Genomic DNA, 21246 nt, shown 5'->3' with positions numbered 1-21246 from the left:
AGAAACTAAAGATAAGATCCCTGTAAGTTAACCCTCTCTCTGCTGTTCATATTTCAGGCTGTTATTCAGCTTCCCACGCCTTTTTCACCTCCCTTGTGTTCAATACTTTTTAATCGGTGTCATTCTATTTGATCACACATCATTTTACCCGCTATAAGTGTGAAATGCAGTGTGGGCTTTTCCTTTCCGTAGTTAAGTTGTTCCAGGTAACCTTAATATAATTGATGCTGCATATTAAAAAGAAAAACATCCTTTGTGCTCATTAATGGAGTTTGGGCAGTGTTTATTAAAGTGCTTTCAGATTTAGCAGAAATAATAAGACGGCACTTAATCATGTTAATTGTTGCTTTTAATATAAATATTTATATTGTAGTTACACATATTCACTGTTGTGCAGCATCCTTACAGATGTTCATTTAGCATCAGTGCTATCAGTTCTCAACAATTGCAGGTAAATCAGTCAATCAGTCATTAAGTTATTCTAACCTTTACCTCAGGCTCACATCTTTTACAATATTCCTTGGAAATGGACGTTAAAATAGAGAGGTTGCTTTAAGAAAAACATCCCAATGCATTCAATATGTGTTGTTTTTGAGATAATATTAAATCCCCCCCCCCCCTTCTTAATATAAAAAAAACGAGACAAAATGTTTCATTTGTACAAAAACTGCTCAAATCCTGGAGCTCAGAGTGCTTTCTGAGAGAGATCAAAACAGAATTGGCCCTCATGTCTTGTTGAGTTGTTTTCTTCCTTTAAATAGCACCGTCCGATAAGTTGTGTTGTTGTTGACCTGGAACTGTAAACAAATCACTATGTGAGCCGGGCTATACTGTAGCAGTCGTGCTTTTTAAACTCACTGTGACCCCAAACAGCTCCCTCTCACTTGTATTTAGCGTACAGTAAAACTTCATGGATCAGTGCGAGCACAAAGGTCTTTATTCTGTCACAGTGCTGGAAAGGTTGTATCAGGTCTCTGCACATTGCTTTTGCTACTGTATGCCCTGTTTTTCTTTTCCTGCTACTTCACTTCGACTCAATGTTTTTAAAGGTTGTTAAGATCATTGAAATCTATTCATTATAAAAGAAAAACGGGTGCCTTGAGAGATTTTAATTAATGAAAGCTCGTCTCACAACGTGCGGAGTTGAGAGATAATTAATGTCGTGACAACACTGGAGTCTATCCGACTTAATTATTTATTACACTGATCTTTAATTACCAAGGGGAGGAATTAGATTGCAAAGAATGGTGATCATTGAACAGTAACAACAACTAAATATTTTTGAAAGAAGGAAGAGGGTTAGCGTTAGCTTCAGTAAGGTAAGCAGTGCTAACAATTTTACAGAAATGTCTCTAGGTTGTGTAGGTTAGCATTTTATTTGTATATTTACATGATTTTAACCAACGTAACGTCTGATGTTCAGTCTCTTATTGTCAGTTGCTCCAATGTAGGTCTTTAAACTGAACTAAATAAGTCGAAAATATCTGATATGATATGATCCTGTTTTTGCTCCTCAGGGTGTTTCTGGCTGAACAGTTTGAATCCCTTCAGTTCCACCTGGACACGATGATGCCGGCAGCCAAGAAGCCCTTCCTGCAACAGTTTTACTCCCAGGTATGTTTACACCTGCTCCCTAGTGTGTGTGTGTGTGTGTGTGTGTGTGTGTGTGTGTGTGTGTGTGTGTGTGTGTGTGTGTGTGGGTGTGTGTGTGTGTGTGTGTGTGTGTGTGTGTGTGTGTGTGTGTGTGTGTGTGTGTGTGTGGTGTGTGTGTGGTGTGTGTGTGTGTGTGTGTGTGTGTGTGTGTGTGTGTGTGTGTGTGTGTGGTGTGTGTGTGTGTGTGTGTGTGTGTGTGTGTGTGTGTGTGTGTGTGTGTGTGTGTGTGTGTGTGTGTGGTGTGTGTGTGTGTGTGTGTGTGTGTGTGTGTGTGTGTGTGTGTGTGTGTGTGTGTGTGTGTGTGTGTGTGTGTGTGTGTGTGTGTGTGTGTGTGTGTGTCCTATATTAAATTATTAATAAAGTCAGCTGGTTCCACTGAGCTGTCTGTGGAATGTCAGGAAGAGTGTGTGTGGGCTAGTCATACACATGTATTTCAGGGTGTGTGTGTGCGTGTGCGATACAGTTACTGCGTGCGTGCGTACGTGCGTGCGATACAGTTACTGCAAACCAGGTCGTCACTGTCAGCTAGACTCACACAGGCGGAACCAATCATCTCCTTATCATGCGTTGTTATCTATTATAGAATCAAAGCATATGTCAGAATCACTATTAATAATTGGTGTTTAACTAATTGGCATTTCTGCCTTAATAAATACCCGTTAGTGTCCAAATGAATATAATTGATGATAACTTTGCTTTGTTCTCTCTAAAGGCCTGTTTCTCAGTAAAGCTAAACAAGCATGTAACTGCCAACCTGCATTCAGTGCTGTTCCCCAACAACAAAGGAGACAATTGTCCGTTGCTCACAACCACACTCAGTCTTTTCTTTTCTTGTCAACTTGACATTTGAAATGTTCAGGCACATAGACAGGTCTATTTACCCCAAACATCACATGAAGGTCATGTCCCATGATTTCACTCTTGGAAATATTGTGGAATTGATGACGTGCAAGGTGACCTCGACTCTATGTGTGTCGCACAAAATGTTTTCTACGTTCATGACAATAAAAAACACATTGTGTAACTCACAAAGATCTATTTTCTTTTCCCTCTCAGACGGTTTCTACAGCCAGTGAACTTCGGAAACCAATTTACTGGATTGTTGCGGCTAAGGCCATCGACTATGAACAAATGTTGCTCCTGATGGCTGGAGTTAAATGGGACATTAGGGAGATAATGTCCCAGCATAATGTATACGTGGACGTCCTGTTGAAGGTAAGGTTTCAGAAGAAATGCCAAGGTGACTGTTGATGGAACTTGTTATGTGCTATAATGTAGGCTAGACATTACAATTATGGTATTGGATTCATTAAAGTAAAATATCCACAAAAAGTTGAACAAACAACAGGCAACAGATTTGCTTTTAGCTAGCGGGTATTTTCCTTACAGTGTTTTTGTTTGTCTTGAGAAATGTCATCTGTGTTTATCCTTTTAACATCTGTGTCATTAACATTAAGGATTAGTCTTTATTCCACTTAAAGTCAAGAAGTTCCTTGTGTCCCTTTATGAGTTTTAGTTCATTCAGGGACCTTTTAATATGAATTATTTGGGATGTGCTGAATAATTTAGCACAGGGTGGGTGAGCTGTTGAGAGTTGAATGCAGATCTCTCCTGAAGTTTTGTTAAATGCGTCAGAGCTCACCAGTCCTGCATGTATTTTTGGAAGTGGAAGATTTCCTCTAAATGTGTGTCTTTATGCATGCTGCCCACTTATCCCCTATAAATGTTGCATGGGATGGAAGGACACACTGCACTAGTTTTATAACCTTTGCCATTAGAAGCAGAAAGGTCTGAAGGGCTCGCTGCCGTGTGAAATCCTGAGCAGAGCAGCACTTAACCAAGACTAATCCCTACTTATGCATCAGCATGTTTTAAAAAGCTGCTGATTAAATCAAAATGTAAAACACAGATGTTATTGAAAGGTTTAATAAATAAACACGCAAACAGTCACGGTTAAAAGTCTGTAAAAAGATCGTAAACTTGCCTTTTAAATTCTTAAATGGCTCATAGATCTTCGTCCAGCTCCGGCGGCTCTGCAGTTTAGTCCAACTAATTAAGCTTATGAGCTTTTAAATTACCTGAGGGGAATCTCTGTGTCACTAGCCTGGGTTAAATACCCAACCGTGACAAAGTGGTCCAGCTGATGGACTGACATGATGCATGTTACAACAGGAAGGTACTTTTCCTCATCAGCTGCTAATAGCCTTCTCTGCAAACTTGTCAGACACTCATAATGCTTATGGATTGTGTTTTGTGCATTGCTTGAAAAGAGTGCGCTACATTTTCTTGTACTGCATACGGGAGAATATTTTATTCATGAGTTCAGGTTGATCACTGGCATTCAACAATGGCATTGATTTGCATATAAAGTGGCGAGGAAATGCAGCAGCCTCAGAATGACTTCATTGACAAGCTGCTTAAGTCAGAAACTATTGTGAGACTGTTTGTGAATGAATCACATTTCACTCTTGGCTGCAAAATTAATGGTGATTGTGTACGTCTCCTTCAAATTCAGCTTCATTTTCTTTCTTTTTTTATAAGATGCAGTTTGAATTAAAGTTGAGACAGACATATATTTGAAAAGTCACACCAGGAAAACCACATATTTCTCCTGAGACACATCCATCTTATTTTTGACCAGTTCTGATGTTCTGCAATTTGTTCCCTGTAAACAGCAACGTAATATCATAATTGTATAATATCATCCATAATTGAACAATTCAGAGTGCATTGAGTAAATAGTGCACATTTTTTATAGCTACAAAACAGAAGCATCAAAAGAGGTAGCTTCGGGCCACTTGTGACCAAAACTGTGTGTGTTTGTATCCTGCAGCCAACACCGTCCGCTGAGATGTTTCCTCTTTTTTTCTATGTGTTAAAACATGAAAGAGTAAGCATGTGGAGGCCAGTTGTAACAACTCCCTCAAGACTGGTGTCCTTTGTATGTACTTGGGCATGAAAACCATGTTTTTCTTGCAAGAAATGGTGAGATCTCTGATGTAACTATAGCACAAATCTCAAATGTAATATCAAGTATGTATTGAAAGATATGATTAAACAGTCCAAAGGCTGACTATTGTGCCTGAATGCATCAAAAAGTGAATGAATGAGTCCAGTTTGGATGCTCCCAATCCTATGAAGAGTACTTAGCAGTGCTCAAAAGATTTGTTTTAACGCATGATTTGTGGCTTAGTGGGTTCATACTTCCTGCTCCGTTTGCTTCAGGATGTTTTGTTCATTAGTCCAGACTGCAAAATCATTAAATCAGCTCGGCTAAAGTAGAGTTGCGTTACAAAAACCCAGACATACTATAGGCTTGGGAAAAAGTATTTCTCCTTGATCGCTTCGAGGTTCTTGTACCCATATTTAGAATCGTCTTGGTATGTCAAATGTATAAACATGCTTGATTTATAGCAGAGATTCATTAATACAAATCCCTATTATAGTTTATTTTTGCACACTGTAAATAACTGGGTTGTGAAATTCACAGCACGAGGTCGTTTTATAACACTGTTCAGCTTTTCCAAGTAAGGTTTGGTGTTGGAAGTCATCCAGGAACACAGAGTAGCTGAGAGTGAGTCAGAGGAAGTGCATGTATAGTGTCGGCTGTGAAGACTTTTATTATGTTTACATCTTCCAGTTCAAGTTTTATCATCCCATACTGGCTTGTTTCCACTGTACAGTCAATACATTATAGTATACATAGGTGTGTGTTTATTTATCAAACCTTGCACAAGCTAATAAAGTGTTTTACATTGAGATAGTATGGATAAATCGTTATAAAGAAGTTAAAACCACTTGAAATTCATTTATTTTCCTACTTGCTATGCCACTCAAGTTAACTATGTTCATCTCTCTCCTCTACCTTCGCAGGAGTTCGAGCAGTTTAACAAACGTCTGGAGGATGTTTCCAGACATGTACGCATCCCCCTGCCTGTGTCCAACGTCCTGTGGGAGCACTGCATTCGCCTGGCCAACAGGACTCTAGTAGAGGGGTAAGAGAAGTCATAAAACACCTCTTCAGCTTCAAGGGGAGGTGTGCAGTCTGGCGTCAGTCTGCTGAGGTAGCAGCCAAAGCGGCTTTTTTCGTCACTTTGAATTATTGTTGAAATCTCTGTAGAACAACACATTTTAGTGGGTGTCATATTTTCTTTATGTGTCAAACTGTAAATCAGCGGGACACAGTTCTTGAAATGCACATGGTCATTTATTTAGACAAAATATATTGAATTAGGTTTGATAAAGCTACTTCCTGTTTGTGCCTCAATATCTGATGAAAAGACAATTAGACTTACATGAAGTTTATCTTATTGGATAGTCTTTACAACCTGTCAGAGGAGATTGCAGTTATTTGAACTTCACCTGAGCGTTATAGACTTCTCTTTACGCTTTGTTGATTTCCATTTATTCCCCCTAACACACATCCAGAGTAAGAGAACAAGTCAAGTGTGGAGTTTGTCCTTGCTTGGTGTTGTCACGGCTGGATTTCCCACACAAGTTACATCCATTTCTTTATATTTATATGTGCATATCCAAGATTGAGTCGTAGTGAGGTCACCTACCCACACAAAATGTCAGGAGAAAAGCTCCAAAGGTCAAACGTGATGTTGAAATCCTACATGCTATGAATTCACTTTTTCCTGCCAATAAAAAAAAAGTGTTGTTACTTTGTGGATTTCCTTCCAGTAAGCAGTTCCTACCTGAATTAATGCATTATTCACAAATATATTAAAAAATAAAAAGTCAGCAATCCTATTGATAGTTTATCGGTTTAGTAGAAGCCTCATTCAGGTGTGTGTGAATTGAATATTCATTTAGGAAATCTCAGCAGCTATTCAAGAATCAATTCAGGTCTGGAAACCAAAATGCAGGGACGAAGGAAATGCATATTGCTCAATCCACATTTTAGTATCATGAATTATTCAGAACTGTAATGTTACCAAGCCAAATTACAGGCAGACCCACATAACACCGATTTTTCTTTCTTACGTCCACAGGGAATTTTAAGTCTATTGTCACGTATCGTTATGACAACCTTTTTGGTTGTGCTTGAAAATGTCTCTGGGGTCACAGTCGTAAACAGAGTCTAAGCTGAACACTTCCCAACAGCATGTGTGAGTCACTGCATCCCACTCTCTAGGTTTTCAGAGATAATGATCAAGGAGAAGTGGAATTTCTCTATCCTCCTAAAGTCTTTATTTGTTTATCTCTCAGTTTGAACATCTGCGCATCATAAATTAAAAGAGAAAAATGTTTCCAAAGCATGTTGTCAAATGCCATGAAGACCAAGGGGAAATTAGCTAGAAACTTAGAAACAGCGTTGCCAGGTTTCTTTTGAATAATCCCGCACAGAAAACACAATCTAAATCCCCGGCAGATCTTTCTCTCCTCGTGCTGGCAACCCTGTGTGCCAGTCACATCTGTCCATCGGGGAGTTGCATTAAACAGGCCACTCACAAAAAGTGTCAAACGTTCTTGACAAATCCCTTATAATGCATTTCACCACTTTTAAGCGAGACGTATGGGTTGTGACAGGTGACGGAGCCTCAGAGTGTTTTTCCTCAGCACCTGCATCACTTCACTCGGAAAGTGTGAAGTAGGTTTTCAGATTGAAGGTGTGATTTCCCCCTCCCCCCCCCCCCCCCCCCCCCCTCGGACTGGATGCACAGCAGAGACGCTCGACCGTGACGGTGCCAGTCGCTAACAGCCGACAATTATCATGAGGTTACACACATTTTTATTGGGAACAAGAAATTGGCTGCTGTGGAGCCCGACGTCGGTCTGAGTCGCTCATTTGTTCGGTTTGCAGTGAGAGTTTATGTGGGGTTGTAATAGCAGGCGGAGAAAATGGTCCGTTAAATGGTTTAGTGCCTGCGAAGTGTTTAAAGAAGGACAACATTGGATATAAAGCCTCAGTAAAAAGCTTGCCCTCACCCACTGAGAAAAGGGAACATGTTTACATCCCAACACATTCGCTGAGTACTTTTCTTCCCATTGCGTAAGAGAACTTTTGAACCCATTCCAGCGAACAAATGGCCCATTACGAATGCGATGCTTGGCAACTTGAAGCAGCTTTTGCAGACTCCTGCCGTCTGCCTGGTTCTCCAAATACATTCCCTCCACACACACATATCATCCCCCCCCTCTGCCTCAGCGAGGCGCGGTGGTGGTCATATTTGTTTGTTTCTTCTCCGCCTCGCTTAGCCTGTTGTTTAATTTCTCTGTCCAGCGCTCGAGTCCCCTCAGACTCCGAGAGATGGCTCTGTTAGCATTCTGAGGCGAAGCTCAAACACTCAGCGCCAAACGCTGGCAGGCCTGAAGCAAAGGGACGAGAGAAGATGACAGGGGGTGAGAGGGAGAGAGAGTGTGAGGCACAAGATGGAAAGAGAAGAGAGAAAAGATGAAGTGTGAGACACAGAGAGCGGTGTGTGTGGTGTGCTAATGTTCTGTAGATGTCACAGTCACCGACCTGCCAGTGGACAACAGTCTCCGCTGCCAGACACCTGGGATAGCAACACACACACACACACACACACACACACACACACACACACACACACACACACACACACACACACACACACACACACACACACACACACACACACACACACCCTGAAATACATGTGTATGACTAGCCCACACACACTCTTCCACAGACAGCTCAGTGGAACAAGCTGACTTCATATTTAATATAGGACACACACACACACACACACACACACACACACACACAGATTTAATCCAGCACATGCAAGGTATAAGAACGAATTAAAAGGAATCAAACTTTGAATAAAATGGAAGCATGCAGAATAAAAAGCACAAAATAATAATGATGATTGATTTGTCTTTGTTACATCTCAGTCTAAAATTAAATGTGTCTCATGCAGGTTTCATTATTATTAATATAAATGGCACAAGTATTTTCACGTATATCTCGTTTTTTTAATTTCCATTCATAAATAGTTTTTACCCTCTAATGGATTCTGAGTCTCTCCCCTAACTTTAATGACTTCCCATATCTTTGTTAACTTCGCTGCTGGAGCTTTGACAGATTAATTTGAATTCTAATGTTTATAGAAATTGGCATAAGACGAGCTGAAACCCATCTCCCAGACAATTCTTTAATGCATAACAAATTCACACCAGGGAGCTAAAATAAGAAAGTTAAAACCGTGCTACATGGAGTTCGAGAAAAGAGTTTGCTGACAGATTTGGCTCGCTAGTAAGGAATCCGTTTATTCAAGGGTGGAAAATGTGACAGATTTCCCCTCGGCCAGACACATATGACCAACACCTGTGAGGACTTTGTTGAATCAAAAGAAAAAAAGGACAGGCTTTCCAGTCATCGCCCACCTCCACCTGAATTCTTCAATGCTAATGTTCCTCTTTCCCTTTTCTGTTGTTTCATCCTCTGCTGCAGCTATGCTAACGTGAAGAAATGCAGCAATGAGGGCCGGGCCCTGATGCAGCTCGACTTCCAGCAGTTCCTCATGAAGCTGGAGAAGCTGACCGACCTGCGACCCATCCCTGATAAAGAGTTTGTCGAAACCTACATCAAGGCTTACTACCTGACGGAGAACGACATGGAGCAGTTTATCAAGAACCACAGGGTGAGACGGGAGGAATGGAAGATGGTAGCGTTACACTGAAAAAACTGAAACGTTGACTCTAATTAAATGGTTCATGGTTAATCACATTAAAGGTCCCCTATTATACTGTTTTTCATCAATATATTATAGGTCTCAGATATATACAAAACATGTCTCTGAAGTGTTTGGCTCCAAATACCAAACAGATCATTGCAGCATCCCATAAACCCCTCTGTTTCAGCCCTGTTTCAAAAGTGCTGATGGGGGGAGGTTACCTTGGTTGGTGATTGGCTAATGGTTACACAAGCCAAAAAATCGTTATGACATCATAAAGTGGCCAAAATCAGCTCATTTTCAGACAGGTTTTTATATAAATGGATCAGGACAGAAAGTGAGCAAATCTTTTTTCGTGAATCTTTCAGAATCTCTTTACACAGAGCGGACACATGTTTATGTAGAAAAGACATGAAGAAGTGGATTTTGCGTAATAGGTGACCTTTAAGTTGAACCTACCTGAATGTATGCTTTCAACTAACCTAATACAGTTACAAAAAGTCATATGTTTAATAAAAGTCAACGTTTTTCAGTGTAGCTTCTATGCAACACTACATACAATTTAATTTGAGTAGCGGTTTTATTTTCCCAGACAAATGTCAACACCTGCGTTTCTCTGAAAGCCTCATGCTGAGAGAGGCAGCGCGCCGGCTCTGCTGACTCCCTTTTTGTGTTGTTTTTTCTTCTCAGGAGTACTCCATGAAGCAGCTGGCCAACTTGGTGAACGTTTGTCTGGGTTCACACATTAACAAGAAGGCTCGTCAGAAACTGCTGGCCGCCATCGATGACATTGACAGACCCAAGAGATAGGCTGATGAACGTAGCAGACCCTGAACACATCATCCAGCCGGAGAAGGACACTCCAACAGAGGAACTCCCACAGTGGAGCGCAGCGCTGAATGTCTTCATTTTCACTTTATAGCGAATATGTTGTGTTTGATCTGTCCAGCACATACAGACGAAGAGCTCCTGTAGGCAGAGATGTAAAGCTCAAATGTTAGCCAAATGCTAATATCTCTTATTGTGGTAAAAAATAAAACATGACGTCTCTCGTGAAATTCTGATGAACATTAATACTAACACTCTCAATCATGCTGCAGTTACTCTATGCTTACAGTAGATGAACCATAATGCATGCCCCCATCACGTTTTCATTTAACAAAAATGCGGCGCTGAAAGTTTTCCCACAAATTGTCTGCATCAACAACAACCATTTTAACTTCTTTAACGACCATAAGGAACAGATATATTACTACAAACACAAGATCTATCAGTGTAATGTGACCATTTGGCTGTTTATGGCATTCCATCTGTTTAACAGGATGTTCTTAATTTTCTGATACAATTCTAACCTTGAGCTGAATTAATTTGTTTGTCGCATAATGTTGTAACGTTTTGTGGTAATATCGTCCCAAGGATAGATCCAAGAAGTGTAAGGCACGTTTACTTTCTGAAGTAAAGCTTTGGCACACGGGTTGATTGATATCCAATAGATCTGGGTTATTTTTCACTTTAATCATTCATTGCATAAGTTATTCCCTCCTTAATGTCCTGTGTTTTTATTTCACTTCAGGGTATTTGTTGTGCCTGAACGCTCTGCTTCTTTTTTCTGTTTCTTTTGTCGATGAATTACATAAATCTAATATAATGAAGGTTCTGAAAATAATATAAATTGCTGTAGTTGGCATTAATATAGAGTAAATCTGCACTAGCTGCATTTGTTTGTTTTCCATTCGTCAAATATGAGGTTTGTGAAAGAGATGATCTGGACATTCAGTCTCCGGCCTTTTCGCTGTGTACGTTTGTGCAGTCAGGTACTAATGATGTGATTCCTCATGAGTTAGTAGTTGAACTGTGTCGACTACGCGAGCTTTCTGTAAGGCCCCCCCGCTCCACTCCTCTCCATTAGTTTAACTGGACCAGACCTGCTGGGGGTGGGGGCTGAAGTTACAGTTTTTGATATGGCTTCAAAATTGTGTGTTGCAACTATTACAAAAAGAAAACTGTACATGTGAATGTTTTGAACAACGTCTGTATTTATTTCTTGCTTTGTGTCTCGTTTGGGTTTTTATATGATAACTGGACGTGTGCTTGTCATTTATCACCTCTCAGTATCTTGTAACTTATCACCTGAAGCTAATGCAAATATTTAAACATTGTCAAATCAAGTGCACTATAGTGAAAATCAGTAATCGGTGTTGGATGTGTAGGTTGAACCAAAATGATTCTGTGGTAATAAACACACTAACAATGGACTCTGTTGTTCTCACTTCCTGACATTCCCATGAATCAGATGCATAACTATAAATCAGATCCAACCTTTGCAATCTCTGCGGTGCTGCACTTCATCGTTATCACCATTCATCAGAATATTAGTCTTTCCTTCCAGCAGTGCGGCTGTCCATCCTAATGAAGCTGAACTCAGCCGTCACAGTAATTAATGTGGCTTCCTGCGAGCTTACAAGCCCTCAGCCTTCCTGTTTAGGAGGAGCCTGCTGATCAGATTGAAATGAAAGAGCTGTTAACGACTCATTATAACGGCATGACTGTTTTTTTACCACACTTTTGACTTCACTATCAAGCTGAACCCTTTCTTCTGGACAGTCAGCCACATGTTTGCTGCCAAATATAAACAGACAGGTGACATGGCCTACTGCTTTACATATAGATGTCCCCATTGCACCAGCAAATAATTACCCATAGCCTTAATGCATGAATATATTAAGTCCTCTTATAAACAGATTTGTCCACATTACATCCAACAGAGTAACATTCATTTATGATTAATTTATGCCTGCTAGAGCATGGCCGCAGGCAACATGTTTTTGGGTTGTCCGTACAACATGTTGTATTCTCATAAACAAGTTAACTCCTCGATCCTAGGAATGCTAAGAGGGAATTTCTTTGTCCCAAACGTCCATGTGGACGTGGTTCAGAATTTAGTGGTTGGAGGTCACTGTGATCTTGCAAAATATGTTTTGGGCCGTAACTTACGGTGGCCCTGAAGTGCAAGACACCACAGCATTTCACAAAACACAACAGCATTTCAGAAAACACAACAGCATTTCACAAAACGCCGCAGCATTTCACAAAACACAACAGCATTTCACAAAACACAACAGCATTTCACAAAACGCAACAGCATTTCAGAAAACACAACAGCATTTCAGAAAACACAACAGCATTTCACAAAACACCACAGCATTTCACAAAACACCACAGCATTTCAGAAAAACACAGCTGACAGCCGCGGTGAAACTCGAGCGATTAGAGCGATGCGAAAAAAACATGAATTAATGCTTTATTAATTCATGGTTTTTAAGGGGCTTATCTCCATGTAAATACTATGGTAGACTACCCAATATTCGCATCGCTCTAATCGCTCAACTTTCAGCTGTGTTTGCTCCTGTCATAGAGTGGCGAAGTCCCTCCCACTTACTTCCGGGGTATGGGACCTTATTCCGGAAAAGTTATGCATTGAAGTCAATGGGGAGAGAAAACTTATCTTTCGATCCCGTTTGAATTGTGCCATGAATTACACATATGATGTTTGTCAATCTTAAAAAATCATTTCCATGTCAAAAAAGTCACAGTTTGTCGTAAAACTGTTGAAATATAAGACTATGAAAAATACGTAACTAGAAAGACTACAAATCCCAGAGTCGCGTAAGTGATGTCACAATTGTTTACCTCCACCATTCAGATACCTAAGATCAGCGCAATATAGATATAATCTATCTATATGGCGCTGGCTAAGATAAGATAACTTTAACAAGATGCCTGTGTGCTTAGTACCAGGTTGTTATTATACCAGCAATGGGTCTTGCTCGTTCTTTTGCTTCCCGTCTGATGAAACGACCAGGAGTGGCTTGATCAAGTTAGCTACCTAGCTAGTAGCTAGCACGTTAGTTAGCATTACAGCCTTGTCATTTTTATTAGCCTTAACATGAAGTAACATTAAGTAACCCAAAATGTTAAACAGTAAGAGTAGTAGTCATATTTCGTGAACCCTTTGAATAGTACTGTCACCGGTGTGATCATTCTATAATACACCATTTAATTCCGGGGGAGAAATGCTAACGCTAACGTTAGCATCGGCGATCTTTTCTACTTCATGCCATCTGCACAAATGGTTGACATTAAACATTAAAACGACCAGGCAGTTCAGAGAGAATCAAAGGAAGGCAGGCTTTGCATGACATTCTTCAGGACGTGTTTCATTGTGGTGATAGTGAGGGTAGTCAATCGTTTGTTGACAAGACAGTAGTGACGGCCATCTTGGTGACGTGTGTGGTTGACCAGAGATGTAGTTCATTGAGCCTTTCACACAAACAAATGTGTTACTTCACAGTTTTACGACACATTTTAATTTTTTTGACTTGCAAAATTATCTTTTAAATTGACAAACATCATATGTGTAATTCGTGGCACAATTCAAACGGGATCGAAAGATAATCTTTCTCCATTGACTTCAATGCATAACTTTTCCGAAATAAGGTCCCATGGGGCTCAACCGGAAGGGGAGGGACTTCGCCACTCTATTCAAACAAGACGCGCTGGAAAAGGGGCGGGGCGTATATCCATGTAAATCCTATGGGAGATACCAACTACAACAAAATGAACATATTTGACCGTGATTTAATTGTAATACACGTTTCAAAGTGATGCCGAAGTAACTACATACTGATACCGGTTAGTAATAACCATTAATTAATGCTTTGACAAGTCTGCAGACAAGACGGCAGGCGAAAAGCTTTTAAAATGCGTGTTTTCTGAATGGAATCGGATCCATCAGGCTAGGCTAACCTGTAGCTGCTCCGTCCACACTCGCAACAACGTCATACAGACATAAATAAAGCAGCGACTGTATTCGCCATGACATAGACAGTCTGTGGTTTGTACATGTTTAACTTGTGTCCAGTTTCTGAACAGATATGAGGAGCTGTGAGCTCTGATTGTGTGCTAACAGCTAACGGCTGATGTTGTGGGACATGTTGCGCTGTCGGGTGCTGACCAATCACGAAGCGTAATTTCTTGACTGGCAGCAAAAACAACCAATCACAGCAGTGCTTCTCTGGCTGGCTCTGTCCAATCACAAACAAGAAGTGTTCTCCCTAAACGGAATACCCTTTCCGTCCAATGTGAAATGCTGTGGTGTTTTCTGAAATGCTGTTGTGTTTTCTGAAATGCTGTTGTGTTTTCTGAAATGCTGTGGCGTTTTCTGAAATGCTGCGGCGTTTTGTGAAATGCTGTTGTGTTTTGTGAAATGCTGTAGTGTTTTGTGAAATGCTGTAGCGTTTTCTGAAATGCTGTGGTGTTTTCTGAAATGCTGTAGTGTTTTCTGAAATGCTGTGGTGTCTTGCACTTCAGGGCCACCGTAGGTAACTAGCTGCTAATTATGACAATTAAACATACATGTCTAGTAGGATACAATTAAGTGATGACCTTTTGACCAGACATCGATTTAAACTTCAACTTGACTGATTGGTTGAGGCATACAACTGCAAACCGATAATATTAGTATTTAAATCAGATGAACTTGACAAAACTAAAACTACCATGACATCTCAAACTGTTCAAATCTGTGCTGCTGCGCTGATCTGTTCTGATATTTATAATGTTAACTTAAAATGGTGATATATTATAATATTTAAATCATTTTTTTTCAGTTTATGTGGCTGTGGCTGTGGCTGAGTCTTTTACTATTCAACAATTGTGTACCGCATTTTTTGCAGAGCTCCCCCCCCCCCCTCCTGTCCTCAAATGACCTGAAACCGTTGCTCTCCCTGTTCTTGCGTGACACATTTTGGCATTCGCTTGGATCGACCCCCTCATGTGACGCCGAGCCCCAGTTACCCTTTCATATAATAGACCAGGTGCACACTGCTCTTTGTTTTTGCCTCTGCTAAAATTCGTGAGCCATTCTCATAGAGATCCCTACCGCTGTACATGTCCTCTTTTCCCTCGCTGTCTGCTGATATGCATCAAAAGACTTGATTCACTGTCTGAAAACAATTGCTGGAAGAGCGTATTAGTGATGTTTACTTTCATCTATCAATCTTTTTGTGTATGTTCTTTTGCGGCCTGGGGCAGTCTTTTATAATCATTTATCTAATACTGATCAAATCTCCTGAACTCCTCTGACACTTTAAACACAAGTTTGTATGTGAAGGTTGCAGACACAATCCTCAACCATCAAACATTTAGTAAGAGGTTTTGATGAAGTCTTTGGTGAATTTTGCAAATATGTATTTTAAATGTGCACTATTGCCAGTTTGCAAATGCTAGTTTAATGCTAATGTGTAACACTCAAGGTGTGTGCCACGCTGCATCCGTTATTCAGCTTTTTAACAGACATTACACTTCAAATTAGTAATGAGACCCTACAAGTTCTTACATATACAATCCAAATCATCAATAATAACTTGTAGATTAGCCACTCTCAGTTAGCTTTTATATTTGTTTCTGAGCTGTAGCTGTTGAGGGGTTGAAATTATTTATCTCTGTGTTGTTTGCTTCGGTTATGTTTTATTCTGCTGTTGAAGAGCCGGGCTAATTAAGTTATGTGGCTCTTATTGCTCGTTCCACCCTTTGTTGTGTTTGTAGACTTTCTGTTTACCAATTTGCTTAATTATCTGAGTTCTATTAAGGACAACACTGAGCAAGTTGGTTTTATATTTAGAATTGAGTTGAATGCACAGACTGCACATTCCTTACAGTTATTTTACTTGAGTACTCTTTGTATTATCACCTTATAAGACATGAGCTGTACCTGGCTCCTCAAGTATTTCATCGGTTGCATGATCATTTTGTTCAGAAAGAGATGTGACAAAGGGCTGAATAGCTTTGTCCTCCCTGAAGGGGTCAGCTGTCACTTTACTGACAGCGAAGAGAGGAACAGAACGAGGGTTCATCTCAGGAGATATAGGGGTAGAAAACACATTTAGCGTGTCAGGATAAGTGGAATCCTGTGTCTCACTCTGTAAGAGCAGAAAATCGAAACAGTAACAAGGGACCTGTGCACGGTTCATTCCTGCTCTCATAATGACAGCACGGTGTATTCCAGAGCTTTTAATTAAAGCGCTTTTATTGATTTAGCCCTATCAAGCTAACAAACCTCACTGTGCTGAGGAGGGAGTTCTGAATTGTTCATGGCATGTGGTTCAGCCATTTGTTGCACTGTGCAAATGTGTCCGGTTACTCTAACTAAATTGTTCCGCCTGCTATAAAACAAAATAAAATTACATTAGACCAACAGCGAATATGGGCTTTTAGATGTTAAGAAAACGTCTTGCAGAATGCATAAAGGGAGTTTTGTTGATTCAAACCCTTTAGTAATCCAATAAACAGTCATTTTCCACTATGTAATGAACATAATGCCAGTGTTTTCTATCCCTACTCACTTGCATTACGGATTAAAGCGACTAATTGGATGTCAGACTCCACTGCATGAACCTTCACGACGGCCTTCTGAGAATCTTGTTCCACCAGTCGCTATTCATTTGTTGCTTGACTAGCTGTGCTTCAGCGGAAACAAATGTTGTGACTGGGCGTAAAAATGAGCAGGGCAGGAATACCTTTCAGGAAACATTAGGGCTCACCGAGGTCGGGCTGTCAATCTGAGTCTGAAAGGACGGATAGAGATTTGTACCTGAGGAACAGACACGATATATTGACATTGTGTTTGATACTTCAAAAGAACAACAAATACAATGTGACACAACAGTTAAAGCCTGTAGATGTATTTTTCCCAAATAACAAGCATGCACTTGGAATCAACCGTCTACAGACACGTGACGAATCAACCCTTTGGTTCCAGTTTACACCATGTCAGCAGCACTTTCTTGTGCTGCTTGAAAAAACCCTCACACAAAACACAAAGTCAATAGCCCTGTGCTGGATGATGGGTATTGAATTTTCTTCTCTGTACTTATGTTTTGTTGTAAATTACTGGGTTACACACAGTTTAAACATACCTTAGACATCTTATTGAAGGTCAGGGTGAAGGTCTATTTTCCAAGGGGGAAGACAGATGTCGATTCACAAAGATGTGATTATGATTAAAATGGAAATCAGTTTTTGGTTCTATGTGCTCGCAGCAATAATACCTTTCTATGCTTGACTTTGTTTCATAATCTCAAATCCAATGTCTTCTTAATGCCATGCTTCAAATGATGGCTAGTGACATTTTCATTGAGAGGTCATTGAGTAATAGCATTAGTTAGAATGCAACTGCAGGTCAACTTTTGCATCACTGTGTGTCCTTGTCATTTACCCCTTGCCATGTATTTGTTCAATGGCCTTTTCCCCTCTACTGACAACAAAATCAGTGACCCGATGAATATTCAGATTTCTACAAACCGAATATTCATTGGGTTTTAATACTCTTCCATAATTTTACATTTCCTGATAACAACTGACTCATATCCACTCTGCCTAATAAGTGAGCCGTGAATGAGGCCCGCAGTCATACAGTAGAAGAGTGTGAATCACACTAATAGACTTAATATTTATCCTGGCAAACAAACATGAGATATTCCACATTATTTCATGGGTCTTGCCCTCTCTTGTCCTCCCTCTCACCACACTGCAAACAGAGGCATGACGTTTGAGTAGTGATGAGACAGATAACAAATTAGAGTCTCTGTATTCCATCAGCTACAGTATCTCACCGATATAACCGTGTTTGTATAGCCTATCATTTCTCAAATATTTCTGATGATTGTCGTGTGTACTCAAATGTTTTGTTGACAGAGCAAACAAGAATCTAGATAATCCTGGACAACTCCCAAAATATAAATACCCGGGTTATACTGTTGGTTGTAATTTGAATACCGTGACAGAGGAAAGAAGAGGATGTTTCCTGTTACGTACAAAGGTTAAAAAAACGAATTTAGTTCCAATTTTCTTCTCAATAATGTGGGTAAACCTTTTGAATGCCCCAAATCCAAGATGGCTACCTTTGGCCATGTCGGAAAAATATGTTCATAGGTTCCGCCAATACAAAGCCGCCATTTCATGTTTTTGGGGTAATTTGGTATGAGAAATTCAGAATGTTGTTTTGATAAATGGACCTTTTATTTGTTTACCTTTAAATCCACGATTTTAACCCCAGACTGGTATTTTCAAACTTGTCAAAGAGCCCTAAGAGTATATAAAGCTCATCACAAATGTACTAGAGATGACTCAACTCTATACACTATTTTTTTTAATACATTTAGTATCGTATTATAAAGTTGCTGTGTTGCCCAGTTGTTTAGGTCAAAAAGGACACCTAGTGGGTAAAAATGGTAATTGCAATGCTTTGAGTTCTGTATTGCACTTTCAGTGTTGCCATAGTTATTCAGAAGTCTAACGGAGCTTACACACGACGGCGTGCGTTGAAGCTTCAACGCTTCTGCCCATTCACTTTGAATGGGGTGATGTCACGCTTTGTCGAACTGCATTGTTGCATGTTGCTCTCTTAAAAAGTAGAGCAATGTTCTACTTTTGAAGCTTCGACGGAAGCGTCAGCCAATCAAATCCCGTTCATGCAAATCTGCCAGTACAAGCGCTAGCCAATCAAACCGCGTGTATGCTGGGAGAGCCATACCGCAGTTCATTTTCCTCATGTGCCTCAAACCGCGTGCTTGTGTGTCCGGGGCGGGAGATTAATGTGATTGGTTGTTGGTCGCACGCCAGACACGCCCACCGGCAAGCTTCAACGCGACGGAGCCGTGTGGACATTCCGTGTATTCAGACGCGCTTTTCTACTCTTCATTTTTGTCTAACCCCTAGATTCCACCGGGTCCGTCTGCGCCGCGTTACGGCCGCGTTACGGCCGCGTTACGGCCGCGTTACGGCCGCGTTACGGCCGCGTTACGGCCGCGTTACGGCGTTCGCAAAGATCGCGGCCAGTCTAGTCAATGGGTGCTATTCCACCAGACGCGCCGCGTTACGGCTCAGAAGCGTCCCAGAAGCGTCTCGGCGCTGGGCTCCGCTCAAAATAGGATTCAAGTTTATTTTTGGACGCGACGCGAGGCGTTGCAGAGGCGCCGGGCAGGAAGTGGACCGGTCAGAGCATCCGGCCCATCCCCACAATAAACTAATTTTGCAGACCCTATCCCTCCGTAGTCTTTCAAGTAGGAGGAGAAATGCCAGCGTTCTCCTCCGGTTTACAGGCACTGTGTAATTATGGTGATGAATGCATTTTTTTATCACTAAAATACAGCAACACATCTTTGATTCATGTTGTTTATAACTGGAATATTACAATTATTATTAACTTTGTCTTTACAAAGTAGCCTGTCCAGGAAATATGCCCAAATCAACAAAAACTGCGAGCCGGCAGGCAAGACGCTCCGCTTCTGAAATGCTTCTGAAATGCTTCTGAAACGCGCTCGGTAGGGTATGACGCCGGAGGAGGCCGGACCAAAACTGCGGCGCAGCCATGACGCGATGCAGACGGACCCGGTGTAATTGAGGGGTAAGAAAACATATGCCTGTAAGTATTTCCAGGCTCTGTTATTTCAGCATTGTTTATAAAGAGTATGTGTGAGGGATACATTGATAAATAATGGAAATATTGCTGTAAATTCACAGTTACATTGATGTATGCTAACTGCTAGTGTATCAATGTAATTTCCTATAGGGCATGGGTCTCCAACCTTTCTTCATCTGAGAGCTACTTTGAAAAAATGAAAGTGGCCAAGAGCTACTTGCATCACATCGCTTACATTTATTCACATAGCCCTCATCAGTTGAATTAAGCTATACTTTTGTACACGTGTGGAATTGCAATACCTAAAGCTTATCAAAAATCTTAACTTCAAGTTCCAAGAAAACGAACATTTCTCACAGTTGGTGAGATGAATGGCGCTGCATGGAGTCCACCATAGAGGTGAACCTAAGTGGGTACCACTTAGGTTCACTCTAATAGAGTCATTTATATGTTCTTCAGTCATTCTTGTTCTGTATTTAGATTTCATGACATTCATGTCAGAAAAAGCTGCTTCACAAAGTAGAGCCAAATAAAGCAGACATTTTCAGTGCTGCTTGGTGAATGTTCTTATAGTTTTCTGGGTCTACAAGGCTCCAGAAATGTTGTGAGTTTTGCTGAGACTTAAGCTGAACATTATTTTGGAGATTTATAATCTCCATCTCCGTCTCCACAGGATTGACACTGAACAGTTCAGCCATCTTTTTCTTCTTCTTCTTCGTCTTGACATTAAATTATAAACCATAATAAATCAATTGTATAGGTCTAGCCTCCCTATATCTGTGTGAGTGTGTGTGAAATTGTTCCATCCTCAAAAACTAAAAACTAATACTTCTGCAGTCTAGCTGCAGCTTCTAGCAACGGTCTTCTGTTAAAAAAAAGACAGTGAATGTCTTGAATGTGGCATCACACACATGACTTAAGTCTGAACATAGCAGACAACAGGAGTATTTACAACATCATTTTAAAAACAAAAATAGTGCATGTGGGTGCACACTTACATTCTCTGTCTTACTGTTACATAAATCCCATGAATGTATGAGATTAAGTTAGCTTCATCATATCTCAATCAGTGATTAAGTGAATAATAAAGTTTCTATCGGGTCACTATCAGCCTGTCACTCATTATTTTCAGGGATGGGGCCTGACATGACGATAACGAGTGTTTTTCAAAAAACACAAATCCCTCGTATGTCTCTGAGCCGCAGCGACAGTGCCTGATTCAGAGCGGAGCGGGTCATTCTGCTGTTAGTTCTGGACTGGTGTTGGTGGAGAAAGCAGACTGCTTTGTGTGTGGTGTCGCTGTGCCGCTGCCACGTCTGTTCCTTGATCTCTGCGTCACCGACCAATTTGATATTCGTGTGACAGAACAAATTCTAAAATAAAAAAACCTTATTGTCCAGCCGCGGCCGAAAAATGCTATAATCGATAATCGAGCGGCGAGCAACTGAAAAGCTGCCCGCGAGCTAC

General features: G+C 40.7%; 1 protein-coding gene across 1 annotated transcript in view; it reads left to right on the top strand.

The window, feature by feature from the left end:
* vps50 (VPS50 EARP/GARPII complex subunit) overlaps positions 1–11554 on the top strand; it is a 108510-nt gene extending 96956 nt beyond the window's left edge. The window contains exons 24-28 of the mRNA XM_034124867.1: positions 1518–1614; positions 2710–2868; positions 5527–5648; positions 9077–9266; positions 9990–11554. Coding sequence (XP_033980758.1) covers positions 1518–1614; positions 2710–2868; positions 5527–5648; positions 9077–9266; positions 9990–10109 — 688 coding nt within the window. The 3' untranslated portion in view covers positions 10110–11554. The remainder of the gene's footprint in view (positions 1–1517; positions 1615–2709; positions 2869–5526; positions 5649–9076; positions 9267–9989) is intronic.
* Positions 11555–21246: the final 9692 nt, after the last annotated feature.

This window comes from Trematomus bernacchii, unplaced genomic scaffold (assembly GCF_902827165.1).
Source record: "Trematomus bernacchii unplaced genomic scaffold, fTreBer1.1, whole genome shotgun sequence".
Lineage (NCBI taxonomy): Eukaryota > Metazoa > Chordata > Actinopteri > Perciformes > Nototheniidae > Trematomus > Trematomus bernacchii.
Note: the sequence above shows the minus strand (reverse complement) of the source record. Positions and strands in the feature narration are given on the sequence as shown.